Here is a 15,058-nt window from a genome sequence, read left to right as displayed (position 1 = left end):
GTTAATTTATGTCATACGGCATTAGTATGTATGGGTGTATTCTTCATTTTAAAATATTTAACAAAGGCATAATCTGCTTCTTGTTGGCATCGAGAAGAAAAAGCCATTTGCTAATAATTCCTATGTACTGCTCAAAAGGAGGCACTCAAAGACACTTAGTATTGTTTGTCCCTCTGTAACTTCTTATGATTCACAGGCATGCCCGGCATTACAAGTGAAATAAATGCCTCCAGTGTTAGGACAATTTCCTCTCCCCACCCTGCAAGAGAAAGTAAACAAATTCAAAGTTGAGAGGAGGAGGCTTACACACAGAATGATGAATGAAGCAAAGTCCACTGCAGAATGCGGACTGATGAGAAGTTAACTGATCCCTGGATTTGTGAGCGGGATTTAGAGCTCTATTTCGCAGCCACTCGTCCGGCACCTCAAGAGGACCGACTCACATTGAGGGACATCGGATTCCTATGATGAGCTTGATGTGCTGTATCGCAACACGTGCTGGGACATAATGCTATTTGTTCCACACCAGCACTCTGTGATGCCGCAAGATGTTACTCTACTCTCTAGTGCCGTGCTGTTGTTAGGACAGATTTTCAATCCATACTTATTACACTGTGGCCTGGGACCCAATTTGTACTGTAATGCTCTAGGTGGGCATGAACAGACATTGATTTAAAGAGGGAGATCCTTTTCCAGTGGGAAATACAGTATTATTCAATTAGCCTAACATACACAACATACAGTATCTGATGCTTTCTACCTTAATTAGCCTGCCTTAGTTTATCATTATTATTAATACCCATCAACAAATATAGAAAATGTTAAAAACAAACAGTTGTATAATAGTCAAGTCATACATAGCTACATATAGATGGGAATTACTACATTTGTTTTGTTTTGTTACGGAATAATCATGGAATACTGATTCATATTATTGTTTTGTTGTTAAATATTATATATTGAACATTAATCCAAAGTGTCTGTCCTTTCTGTACACTGCTAATCACGTAGCTGTAATGATTTTTGCTAAATAAAACAGGAACAAGACCCTATTTATAAATGCAGGAATTTAAGAGGCAATCTGGGCTGCAATCTGCTCAGTGAGATTATTCAAATCTCTCTCACAGCAAGTCTGTCTGATGCTGCTGCACGGAGAAGATGCTGAGGACACCAGCAATAAAGATTTTATCGATTGAGCAAATTTTACCGACGACCATTTCATTGCATATGTACATGCCAAGACTGATATTGGTGGATGTTAAAAGCACACCTCAGCACACCTGTAGTGAGGCCATTCTGAAGCAAAGTGTTTAATTTTTTTTAATCATTTCACACACATCAGCGGCCAGTACAACCTTCAACATCAAAACATCGAGAGTCTTATCCTGCCAGGAGATGTTGTGGTGGCACATTCTTGCAGGGGGGAGATTAGGCTGTGTGAAGGTGACTCTACCTGTGCTTACACTTTTAAGTGTGCCATGTGCTCAGTCAACCACTGAATCCAAATTGGGGAACAGTGTGAGGCAGGCAGCCTCAGCTAGCCTCCCAACAATATAACTTACCTGTCACCAGCTCGCCGCCCCAGATAAGGACAGATGACCTTTCTCCAGGTTGTTATAATAAATTAACTGCAGAGGCGGTTATTCCTGGCACGGCCTTTTCCTCAAGCCTTACAGGTATCAATCGGGAAATAACACAGCCAGGACAGTGTTATTGAATCTGCTGGCATTTTCCATGCCACTGTTTGATATGTCAATCTGTCAACAAAAGATGTGAGTATGAAGAACACACAAGTATAAACAGGCAAAGAAATTAGCCCAGGAATTAAGAAGGAGGCTAACCAGGCCTTTGATTCTTTGAATTATATTAATTATAATGTAAAGCACACATTTTTGCAGTTATATTGAGTCTTGTATTTATAAATTAGTGACACTTCATGCTTAACTGGTTAAGGGGGGCAGTCTAAAGCCAAAAAGTTTTGCAAGACAGCACAAAAAGCTGTAGCAACAGTAAAAGTCAACAACTAGTGTCTTCAAAGCAATATTCATGAACTTGCTGATCAAGCAGCTCCTGATCAGCAAACACTAAAGAATTTATGGTAAAAATCTTCAAGTTTTGCACAATTACTTTTTTTTATGGACTGTTTATAGTACAGAACTAGAATGTTCTTTTCTCAATTAGAGGGAAAACAGAGCCAAAGTTAATTGCCCCTCTGATAATAGGAGCATTTGAGCAGTGCAGCCACCAAACAGGCCTCTTGGGGCCATTAAACACAGAATCTCTGAATCACTGCACCAGCCGACTCATTCTCATCACACTGATGACTACATTTAACTAGATCAGTATGAGGTGCTTTGCATCTCCTCCTTTTACTTCAGTCTAGGGGGGGTTCTCACTCAGATCAAAAGCTAACTGGGATGTAGGAGTTTGGTTTCGTGACAGCACGTCTGGGATCTGAGAGTTCATGATGGCACGCGGTTCAGAATGAGAACAAGGTGTTCATCATATATGATGGCATGGATCAAATTAAGAAAAAAATCTTCTCTGATTCCAGCTAAAACAGCAAAATCCTCATAGTGCCATCGCTTTCAGTGAGGAAACTAACTGTGAAAAAAACATAAAAAATAAAGCAAAAAAAATGTGGTACATTACACTGCGATGTCTGATGCAACAAGGCCATTTCTTACCACAGGCAGTTCTGAAGTCTACTTAACTCTAACAAACTGGCTTCCAGAAAATTGTGACTGGAGCACGAAGGTCCTAGCCAGCCACTCGACCAAGTGCCACCCTTTAATCACACTATAAGAGCTGAATCAGATGATTGGAGATTCATATTTGCCGGACCAGCAAGTATTTGACAGCAGCATCAGAGAAGCTGTGAGCCTGCTCTGGCAAGCTGCTTGGCTTTCATTACCTAGAGTGGCTTTTAGAGAAAGACGGTAAGCTTCATCCATACTACATCTCCAACGGTTCCAAGCCAAATGGACAATGACAAATACCCGTAACAACTCATATACATGCAAAGCTTTTCATTTTCCCCAAATGCTAATAATGCGATGGCCTATGAGGGCTCAGTTATTCAATCAATGTGCACTGAACAATAATGTGTGATGACAACTCAGGGCTCCCTGTTTGGTGCATCATGTATCAAGCAGCAGATTTCCATATAGAACTGGGACACTAATCCCTTTTCCAATAGAAGAGACTTCACACAGCAAAAAAAAAAAAAAAAGTATAATCTTCCTAAAAGTGATTAAAAACTTCTAAAAACTGGCTACAGACTCAAAGTACTACACATCTTTACTAAGATAAACATTGTGTGGACCCCAGATTCTAACAAACATTACTTTAACTTCCATCTTTTTCTCAAGCTGTCCCCAAAGTATGCAATGAAAAAATACATTAATTCATCCTAAAAATCTAACCCATACTATATTTTTTAAGTTGTACAATTCGCCTCTGTATTATTTTACTGTTATTTACTTCAAAGTATTGTATCACTATTTATTAAAACCTGCAATAATTGTTTTTTTTGGCAACTTGGAGGCAGTGCAAATTTTGGTCCAATACTAACTCTCCTTTCACCTTAGGTTTGGTCTCAACTGGCTCTTTAGCTGCTAAATGCCCCACTATGTTACAAGCTAGTCACTAACTGTGGGCAGTGGGTTTGTCAGAGCTTTTTCAGCCAAATGAGAGCAGTCAGAGTGAACTAAAGCTGTAAAGTTGCAGGCCAGACAACCAAAACTTTGAGCTGAAAGACATTATAAATCTCAGTAGAGCTGAGGGAAACTGCAGGGTTGGGTGATCATTATCTGTTGGTTTGTCACTATGAGGCTGCTTTGTTTAGTCCAGTTGACTTGCACTCGGGTTCGTTTTCCTCCTTGATGTGATTAGTTTGGGCAGATCTGAACACTGCAATCATGCTTGGGTGTGGACCAAAACAACCATACTGAGATCCTTTGAGGAAGTGGTCTCAGTCTGGCCTCAAATGAATTCTGGAGCAGTTTATTGGCGTTTGGAAACGTGAACCCAAATAGGCATACTCTGCAAGTTTGAGTTAAATGGCTCCTGTAGCCAGGTGTGCTTTGCAAACTGGAATGCCGATGAGCGAACTCAATAGTTGCTAGCACCTAGCCAGAGAGTGAATCCAGATCCGACTAGTGCAATGTTGCATTCTTGATATTTGGGCAGAAAGGACCTTCCTCAGGACCTTCGCCTTGTTTATATGTTCTTGCTCCCGCCCCTGACACAACTAACCACTGAGCGAAGTGAATGTTATAGTGATATTTTTTTTTAGAATTTTGGTTCACTTGGATCTTTTTCTGTGTGAAGAGAAAAGAAATCAATGGAAAAAATGGACCAAGTTTATCAACTTGGACCAGAGCAAACAAACTATAGGTTTGAAAATGAGTGACCCCTTTGACATTATAATGTATTTTATCATGTTAATAGAAAATTATTGATTAGAGCAGTTTTAACATGTGTATTCAAATGAATAAATAACTAATTAAGAAGTTCACCTGACATGTTTTATCCAACAATTTTCATGTAAAGTTAATTTGTCACTTAAAAGAGGCAGAGATTGTTTCTACTCAAAGGAAAAGAGCCAAAGCATGCAGACACTACACAGCAATCATTTTAGGAATTTCATTTCATGTCTCCTCCCCCACAGACTTCATCAGTTTTATTAGTACCAATCCTCTTATCGAGTATTAATGTCTGAGCCCTAACCAATATGGTTAAGTTAAGCCTCACCTCTACCTCTTACTCTCACCCCTGCACTGTGATATCTCTTGATTGTGTCATTAATATATTGCAAAAATTTGATAGCAAAAAGCAAGTACCATTCAATATGTAAAACATCATATACTGGTCAGTTAACTTTATTTTTTTGAGGTAAATGCTGGCTGCTGTGTAGACTTCACTTGAAAATATTGTTATTATAATATGTTATTAAGTCTTTCTGCAAGGAAACTGTTAAAAGTTTCTTTTGAAAAAAAATAGCACTCCATATTTCATCTGCACATTCTAATTTGAATTGCACTTAATAACTCCCTTGACTGTTTCATTTTCTTTGTCATGACGGTGAACAAGTGCTTGACATATGCTGTTGCGCTCTCTTTAGAGGTAACACTTAATTATCAAACCAACTGGATTACTGCTCAGGCCTGCCAGCAATGACGACTTGAATTAATGACACATGAAAAGCAATCTCCGCTCCCTGGAAGTCCAAGGCCTGCAAGGGCACGCTCAGCTCCACACATAATAAACATCCCATCATTGTGATGAGCACTTTGCCTCCTACATCTAAAGATACGACCAGAACTGTAAATCTGCTCAACTTTCCTCCTTCAGGTTCATCTGTGTCCGGAGGGCATTCATTACTCTGCTGCTTCGATGTGCCTCACTGTGGTCCTGAGGTTTTACTTTTTCACCGAGCAAGGTCCCCAGAGTTCACGGGTGAAAAGTTAAAGCCCATAAAATGCAACAAAATAATTAATCCACTTAATTACGGTTGAACATTTGTGCCATAAATCCCAATACGGCTTAAATATTTACAAAAAAACTGTGTTGTGATTGTCAGCCAATTGTCTAGAGTCAAACTAACACAATTCCCAGCTATGGTTTAATAACATAAGGAAGAATCTAGATCAGTGATGGCTTAATGTAAAATACAACCACTGCATTCAAGTTCCTTTGGGTCAGGTTGGTAATGACTCCTTCCCACATGCTGATTCAGGGAGAAGAACAATGGTAGAAGTCATGGGCAGGTAGTGGATAGAGTGAGACATGCACGGTTCAATGATCAGAGCTATAAGTGGTAACAACCATGCAGTAATTGCAGCCCTCTCTGCATCACTTATTATGAATAAAATATGATGTGGTGTGTTATTCCGCCAAGGATTAGGGCATGTCATTGCTGTGCCATGTAAGTAATAACAGCCTATTAATGCTCCTGCAGGATTGTCGTCAAATGTCAAACATACTGTAAAATATGTAAACTTTATATTTTGCAGTGCCACAGAATCAGTAGGTGAGATACAATTAGCTTCACATGCTTAGAAAATTACGTAATTACAGTCAAGTAACCGGATGAATAAAGTATGTTGCTACCCATAATTCTTTGATTGCTTCTTCAGCTGCAAGCTAGAGTAACCATTAATAATAATACTGGTGATCTACCACATAACACACACAGGACAGGTCTTCTTCCAGAAGATTTGAAAATGTACAGCAGCTAGGTTATACCAAAACTGTTCAAATCAACCACCTTCAAATAGTGATCTCAATAAGAAAGCAAAGAATTCAGAAGGCAAGGTGAAGGCATAGCAAATCATATTACACTAGTTGCCAGTTTCAAATCTTTTCTTCTGTATTTTTCTTCTTGTACAAAATACACACAAATTTTCACACAAATATTCCGAACCACAGCAGAGGACATCCTCTGTCATTGCTATGTGAGCGCATCTCTCTTTCTCTGTGTTTCATCAAAGGAGCAGGAACGCGTCCGTCCTGTACTCGTGTGTTTTGGCCTTGGTCTCTTTGTACTTCTGAAGTAAGCATTCATTATGCATAAGAAACAAGAAAGCTGCTAATGAAGATTTTATAATTGATAAAAAAAAAACTGCGACATCAGCATATGCATAAATTACCACGGTTAAAAGGGAAGGACCTTACATAAAATGAAACTGGGAAAAAAAGCTGTAAATACACTTTAAGAACTTAAAAATGTGTATTAATGTTATTGGTCTGAATAGTGTTTACAAGTCCATGTGAATCATTAAGGCCGTGTGGTTTTTGGTCCTATGGCTGGCACCAAAATTGTAAATAGAGGCTTTAGTGATAGAAAATGTCGAGAATAGTTAAATCGGCGTTAAACACACAGTAATTGTGCACGTTAAACACACAGTAATCATGTGCTGGCGTTTGGAGAATACCTGCATATTAGGGATTTGTAAAAGGATGAGTCATCCACATTTACAGTACAGTAGTAGCATCTGCTCAGTGTATTCAAGAATTATGGAACTTTGTGTATAGTAGACCATGCTTACAAAAAACTTGGCAAGGATATGTAGGAAAAAGTTACTGAATATCAACAATAAGATTAACAACTAATCTTATCCACATCTAATTTGATGAATATGATTGGATGGAGATGTGGTGTAAGTGTTGCTATAAGTGCTGTTTTAGCTTTGTGATGAACTGTATTTTCCCTTATTTGCTGTGTGTGTAGTTGTTAACCTGGGTGATGAGCTGCTGTGTATAACCGTCCTTACAGGAATGAATAAAGTTGCATTGAACTGAACGGCCTTCAGGAATCCAAGAATACCTGACAGTTTAGGAGTTTAGAGACGGGGTTATGATGGCCTTATCTGCACCAGAACTCAATCGTTTCTCCCTTGACCCATGGCTAAACTTTTCACCCTTCTTCAATGAAATCCACCCTGCAGTATTTGCAATATCTTGCCATTAACAGACAGACTAACAAGACTTTGAAGAACTAAAAATAAATGTGAATTTTGGTAGTGAATACTGATTTATGAGTAATGGGCTGGCTGTGGACTGTAAGTGAACTCATCAAAGGTCTGCATAATACATGCTTTGCCTAAGTGATACATTTCTCTAAGTAGAAGTCAGTGTGAGGGCAAAGATGGACAAGACAAATTCAAAAGCTGACCGCTAACTGTCACCAACATCCTACATGTGCAAGCTTCATAAACAAAGAAGAGATGACTGTAAATCAGCGGCAAAATTGTTTCTCTCTTCTCCAGCCCCAAGAGACATTGTCAACAGCAGCATCACATTATACAACAAAGAGGATGGCCCCTGATGATTAATTGTAAATCAACGAACATCCAGTTTCCACCTCAGTGTATCACTGACAAAAAGCTAGGCTTTGATTTGCCATACTTTCAGGGAAGCTGTAAATAATTAAAGCTATGACAAATAATGTGGGATAAATGAGAGGCTGAGGTAGAAACAGTGGTTACTTGTTTGTCTTCCCCTCCAGAATATAACTTTAAAACACACCGAAGCTCACGGTCTGAGCTCTAAGAGGATGACGTGTAATAGTGTGTGTCGTCTGAACTGAACTCAGTCTCTCTTTCTGTTGTATGAATGGTAATTCCTGCATGAATATTTCTGTGTTCTGGTTGAGTGACCTTGTACTTACATGAAAGATGCTTCTCTTCAGTTTCTCTGATGTGTGTCTGCAAGTCTGCAAAATAACATCTTGATTTTTTTTTTTTTTTATCATAATCATGACGGCATGACAGAATTGAATATTCTGCAGCTGTTTCATTGTCATATTCACTGTTTGCATCTGCAGGGGACTTTTAAAATGAATATCACTTGTATTTTCTCATATGCAAAAAATTCAGATGATTAAACTAATATGATAATGCATACATTCATACATGGATAATTGCTCTTGACCACTGATTTATTAAAGGAGTATATTGTATGCATCACTTTAAGGACTTCAGGCTGTATGTTTAATAATCAGATTTCCTGACCTCAGACCTGCAGCAGTAACAATAAAGCTGCGCTGCTGTTGTTGTTGTTGTTTTTTAATCTCAGTGACAGATGTCCTGGCAGCACTAGGATGGAAATTTATGGGATTATATTGCAGTGAAAAACAGCATAAAGTAAGCTACTTCAATGGGAAGCAACCTTAAATGTTATACAATACTGACCTACAATCAACCTACAAGTTTTATGCATTGGTAAAACATACATTTTGAAAACCCGCTCCTTATTTTGTGCCCCAGCGTCACATTGAATATAGCTTCCACACAGCAAACAGTTAGCTAATGAGCATGTAATAATCAGAAATAATTCTAGCAGTTCTCCTCTTTGCAGGTGTCTGAAATCACCTGCGAGGAAAACAACCTACTCAACAAGCCATCTTCATTCAGCAGACAAGGTAACACCGCCGCACTCTCTACAAAGCAACTTAAAAGTCAGCACTTAGAGGTATGTTTCTCCAAAAAAAGCCCCTGAAGAGAGCAGGGCCTGCCTGCCTGCTCCATTTCTCCCCTGACTGACAGCACACTCCAGAGGAGCCGCGCCGCAGGACACGCACACTGATCCAGTGTGACACGCCTGACCTTTCCCGGGCCGCACGGCTGGCTCACCGTGCAGCACGCCCTGCCCTGCTGAAAAGGCCACACAACACCATGCAAGGCAATGCCATCGCCACCCACCTGGGCCCACCTTAACTGCCATCTCAAGAGCTGGCAACGTGAATGACTGGGACTGCAGAGAGACAGCCACTCAATCTGAGAGGCTCTCAGCTGCAAAAAAAAAAAAAAAAAAAAAAGGCACGCCATCTGAATTTGGCAGTGATATATGATTGGTATTCCCCATTGCACCCTTAGGTGGAGAAAAGATATTTGTAACAAGTGGATTATTATGTTGATTTTGCAAATGATGTATTTTACTGTGCAAGGGGCCTTTTTTTTCTCTTCTTTGACCTTATATCATTTAAAATGTTTTAATTAAGGCATTGCTCATACACAAAATGATTATGAAGATGAAATTTACATAATACTATTAGTCATCTCACTTAGTAAATGTGCCATTTGCAGTGTCTGGTTAGTGAGGGAGTCTAACATAATGTGTCTGCCAACAGTCTTGGTTGAGACAGAGGCAGAATAATCTCAGAATAGATGCTGCGGGAGCCCACTAAAGAACAAGGGATGAGAGGACTGTAAGTGCAGAATAGATGCTGCAGCTGTGAAATGAAGAGCTGTCGCGTCCAGTGAGCACTTTTCTGAGTAAAGGAAACACTTGGCACAGCAGAAATAAATCATGTGCTCATGTTCTTGTACTTGGGTGTATGATTGCATCTTTCAAAACAGAGAAGGAGATTCTCCACAGTTCAAAAACGCAGCTTGTGCTTGCTTTTTCTATCTGATACACATGTGCAGCTATGTTTAAGAGTATAAATCTGACTGATAGAGTTTTAATGTGTCTTTTAATGAATAAGCTAATCTCTAATGCAATTTAAAGAAGCAATGACTGCAATAACAATAGTGTAAGTGTGCTGAATAAAGCGCACATCTATTCTGCTGAGTGAAAACACACACACACACACACACACACATATGCAGTGACTCGTTCATTACGATGTTCCAGTTTAGTAATTGTACTGAATCTCTATTACATTAGTACAATTGCAAAAGTCATTTCTACTGCAATTACAGAAGAAAATATTGGGGAGATAATGCATTTTAAATTAACTGCTTCTGCTTTGCTTTTCTTCTCAAGATAATTTCTGAGCAACTACCAAACCAAACATGATCATTTGAACTCAATCCTGAGATAAAATGGCACAGTAGTGCACTAGTTATGTAAACCATTAAGAACACCTCAAATGGACAAAGATACATCACACCGAGACACAAAGGCCAAGGATACAGGGCCAGTTGTGTGTAGTGGTGCATGGGTCGGGGTTCGAGTACAACACACCCAAACTTTAGACATCTTAATGGACATAGATGGACACCCAGAGCAATGAAAAGCCAGTGAAGGAAATCCGTCACTTGCCCTTTAATTTATCCTTATGGATTCAGAGTGTGTGTGCTTCATTAAAACTCTCAGAAAAAAGGTGCGATTGGAGCTTTGATCCAGTGATAATTAAATCACCGCAGGGTGCTGGAACATTTGGACTGTGCACTCACAAACAACATCATTGAAATTGTGAAAAGGGGATCTTGTGAATGGGTTCAGTACAATCGCTTAATGGCACAGATAGGGAGAATAACCTCAATGGTACAGCTGGGCAGGAAGAAGCTCATTGTGAGGGACTGACGTGGACAAAAAAGAACAAAGACAGCCAAGAGGTTTATACGTCGGTGGGACATGCAAAGTATTAAAAAAAAAAACTATGCTAAATGTTTTGGCAGTTTATACCATTCCATTTTCCCATGACCTCACACACTTACGCATACACACCAATCTCCCACAAGTCACTGATTGCTTGCTGATTGGTTGCAATTATTTGCCATTTTATAATCAGTGTCTTTTGCTTGTGGAAGCTCACCATGAAGGTCAAATGTGTGACTATACACTGATTAGAGAAAAGCAGACTAAACTATTCTGCAGGAGGGGAGACCACAGGGGAGGTGGGGGCTGGGGGGGGGAGCACATATCCCACCCTGTGCATATTCCACCACCGTTCAAAGTAGTGGGAAAGATTTATTTATCACATACACATGATACAATGGCAGTGAAATGTTTCCCCACTCTGCCTGCCCGAGCATGCAAAATATAAAAGAAGAGGGGGAAAAAACAGATGATCTGCCAATGCAACTTAGTATAATGCTTAGAAATTATTGTGCAAGTAGGTTATGCATACTTGCACAAGGATAAAATTTAAGTTCTATTTTGAATGAATCATGGGTTTTTTGCATGCCTGTTCATTCACACAAACACACACACACACACACACAAACACACACACACACACACACACACACACATAAAGTCATGTACCTTCTATTCCTCTCGGCCTCCTTCTTATCCATAATGCCAGGTACACAGTTCGTCAGCTCGGTCCAGTCTGCGTGCAGCCCGCAGCTCCATCCAGTAGAGAACCGGGAGAAGAGCCACGATTCTTCCTTCCCTGGCCGGTGACATGTGCATTTCTTCTGCCCTGGCTTACAGTCGCACGGCTGCTCCAAGCGAATATTCCTCACCAAGTGCCTCCCAAAAGTGGTTCCTCCGGTCTTCTGGATGTGCAGAAACACTATCACGTCGTCCCCTTTGATGTTGAACTCCACGTGTCTATCGAGGTCTCTCTCGGTGAAGTTGAATTTGGACGGTAGTTTTGGAGGGCTGTCGTCCTCCAGGTCCTGATCTCTGTAAAAATCATCGCTGTCCTGATACGGAGTGGAAAGTAGGCTTACCCCTCTTAATTTCTCCCCAGTCTTAAAGTGGCACGAATTGCTTCCAGCGGGACATATATACTGGTAACCTATCATAACAAAAAGGACAGCTAAAATAGGAACCAAGATGAGCTTACTGGATTTATCATCCATTATATCAAGATAGTGTCTTCATTTCATTACTCTGAATAATAAGTAGCACCCACGGGGGTTCTTTTAGGAATCAATATCCCTCCATGCCTCAGGTGGACTAAAGGTGTCTATTATTCAGGCTGAGTGCCACATGTTGATCAGATAACACCCTCCACAGACGCATCATCTGGACAGAAGGAAAAGTCCACCTTTCGGTTTCTAAAATGCTGCACCTTCTCGTTTGTGAAATGCTGCACGCCGTCTGCACTGCGCTGGAAATCTCGTCCAAAGTCAAGAGTCATGGCATTAAAAATGTTTTGGCTGTCCAACTTCTAAAACGAGACGCATCCGTGCCGACGTCTCCCATGCTTGGATGTCAAGTTGAAAATGAGGCAGCCGATGAGAGTTTGTAGTTTTTTTTTTTTTTTTTTTTTTTTTTTACCCCCCTCTCTCTTTCTGGTACCGATCCCGGTCTAAATCACAGTGGGGTTCATTTAGGTAATATACTTATTTCAGCAGAAAGCGCTCGACTCGGGCTGCTGGGCTGAATCCTCTGAACCGGCAGCATCCTACAGCATCCTCGGCGGGGTTGAGGCGGTCTGACCGACTGTGCTGAAGCAGTGCTTTTGAGAGGATGCTGCTGCATCCGAGCCGACAAATAGTATGCGTTATGCTCTTGTCGCGGTTGGGCTGGGAAAGCTCTTACATCCCATCCCGTCCATCCCATAATCTTGTTTAACACAGTGCAAAGCCAGAAGCCCACAGGGACACAGAACAGAAACAACATGGAGATTTAACCGCATATAAATACCAAATCTACTGTAACTTTTTGAGGCGCATTCATCAGCTGTGACCTTTGATGATTAAAGAGATAGCACTACCACTCTGCTCCCAGCCTGTAGTTGCAAGTGTAAGGATATAGCTTTTTAAATAGCCCAGTTTAATGCAGAATAAATGTTAAAAAGACAGTGCTCTTAAGGAGAAGCAATTAAAAGTGAAAGCTGCTGTCTCCACTGCAACGTCACACATCTAATATCTATCATTTATGTAGCTTGTGTGTAATTTTAGACTACACACTCATTATTTTCTAATTACTTCTTCCAATTAAACCTATACTTAAGTAACCTTGTGCTGTATAAGTGTTTTTTTTTAAATAACTGATAATTCATTCAAAAAATATCATAAATACTGACCAACTTCCAATACTCCCAGAGTTTTCAATAGGTATGAAATAGAGAAAACCTCGCATGAACCTACCAAACATAGGCTTAAAGGGACAATCCACCAATTTTATAAATGGGGATCAGTTTGCTCTTAATGAGAAATACTACTCTGTGGCTCTGTGGGAGCTTTGTCTTGTCAGAGAAAATAGCTCAGATGATGTCATCGGGGGATTAGACGTCCATGATGTGAGCATTTTACCAGGCATGTATAAAAGTTGCTATATAGTTGAATTATGAAAACTGTAGGATCAAGCGTTGTTGATGCATATACACTCACTGAGCACTTTATTAGGAACACCTGTGTAATCTAATGCAATCCAATACAACAACTCTGCTGTAAGTTCTACTTTTACGAAGCTTATACATTTTCAGTTTTTGTTGACATTGCCAGGTGGTGGTGTACTGGAGTGCATTACATTGAAAAGTGTTTCTAATATTTTGTACACCTCAACGATAATAAACATAAAGTAGAACTATCTCAGAGCCTGCTGTATTCATTTTGACCATCCTTTTTCATTTGTCTCTTGCAAATCAATCAACTTTATGGAAGTCTGATACTAAATTGCTGGACTAGCCCTTTAATTTTGACTAATGGATTGATATACAGATATACAGTACCAGTCAAAAATGTATTTTTAAAATATGTTTGTTTAAAAAAGAAGGACTGGGACAAATATAAAGAATAGATGTATAACTGTTAATTGATAGAATAGGGAAGTAAAATGTGTAGTACTGTAGTACTGTGAATTTAAAAACATGTTCAAAAATAACAGTAAACAAATATTAAAGTGAGATATAAACATAATAGTGAATGAAATGTTTGATATTGTAATTTGGGACTATTGTTTTGTATTGTTTGTTTTTCGTTTGAGGTAAAAAGGGTCTAAAAAAGTTTGTACTCGCTTTCTTATTCTAGGGAATGGGAAGGTGTATCAAAAATCTCATTGTCTAACTATTTTGTGAAAGCACCAATAATCATCCCTACAATATGGTCGCAATATCGATATTGAGATATGTGGTCAAAAATATCGTGATATTTGATTTCGTCCATATTGCCCAGCCCTAACTAGTGCTGTATATAAACATCAACAAAAATAAAAACAATTATTATTACTGTCAATATTGTTGTTATTGTTATCATCATTATTGTTGTTGTTATTATCATTATTTGTTCAGTTATAACACTGCAGTTATAACACTACATAGACAAGTTATATAGGCTACATCTTAACATTGGCTCATCATAAACATATTGAAACAGTGTAATCATTACATATTTTATATAGTGTAACCAGTGTAACCCACGGAGCTGTAAATATCTGCCTACACAGTTTTTTACACTCACTCATTCACTCCAGTGATGTTCAGTGCTCAACTCATAGGTTCAACTCTACTCTGTTTGCTGGTTTGGTGGCAAAATGTTTGAGCTGCAGGGTCAGTCTCTTTAGGTGGCTACCGCTGTGCCAGAATAAATTCACATTATACCAGCATTTTTTTATTTAATTTCACACCAGTGTTTTCCCTTGTTCGTGTATATAATGTGACAGACTGCTCCTAAAAACAATTACATGCGCCACTATTATTTTTACTCTTGCGGTTGTTTCACATATGAATAACGGCCAGCTGGAGCCACCCCGGTCCGGTACGCTGCAACCCCGGCAACCCGCTAGCTGTTAGCAGCTGCCCAAAATAACCAGAAAAATATCTGCCAGAAGCGGTCACCACCAGCAACGGGGTGAGGGACATATTTTTGGCAACACAGCTACCAACAGTACTTGTAAACTTATACTTATAATGCACACTGTTAACGCG

The 15,058-nt window shown here is 39.5% G+C and overlaps 2 protein-coding genes across 3 annotated transcripts in view; one reads left to right on the top strand and one right to left on the bottom strand.

Moving 5' to 3' along the window:
- Window positions 1–12,814, bottom strand: part of hs6st3b (heparan sulfate 6-O-sulfotransferase 3b) — a 63,876-nt gene extending 51,062 nt beyond the window's left edge. Inside the window, exon 1 of the mRNA XM_044366896.1 lies at window positions 11,500–12,814. Within this exon, the coding sequence (XP_044222831.1) occupies window positions 11,500–12,044 (545 nt within the window). The 5' untranslated portion in view covers window positions 12,045–12,814. The remainder of the gene's footprint in view (window positions 1–11,499) is intronic.
- A 2,060-nt stretch (window positions 12,815–14,874) lies between these two features.
- uggt2 (UDP-glucose glycoprotein glucosyltransferase 2) overlaps window positions 14,875–15,058 on the top strand; it is a 46,072-nt gene continuing 45,888 nt past the window's right edge. For both annotated transcript variants that reach the window (XM_044366107.1, XM_044366108.1), the window contains exon 1: window positions 14,875–14,981. The gene's annotated coding sequence lies outside the window, so the exon portion shown is untranslated. The remainder of the gene's footprint in view (window positions 14,982–15,058) is intronic.

Source organism: Thunnus albacares, chromosome 11, assembly GCF_914725855.1.
Source record: "Thunnus albacares chromosome 11, fThuAlb1.1, whole genome shotgun sequence".
Lineage (NCBI taxonomy): Eukaryota > Metazoa > Chordata > Actinopteri > Scombriformes > Scombridae > Thunnus > Thunnus albacares.
This window is presented reverse-complemented; position numbering and strand designations above follow the sequence as displayed.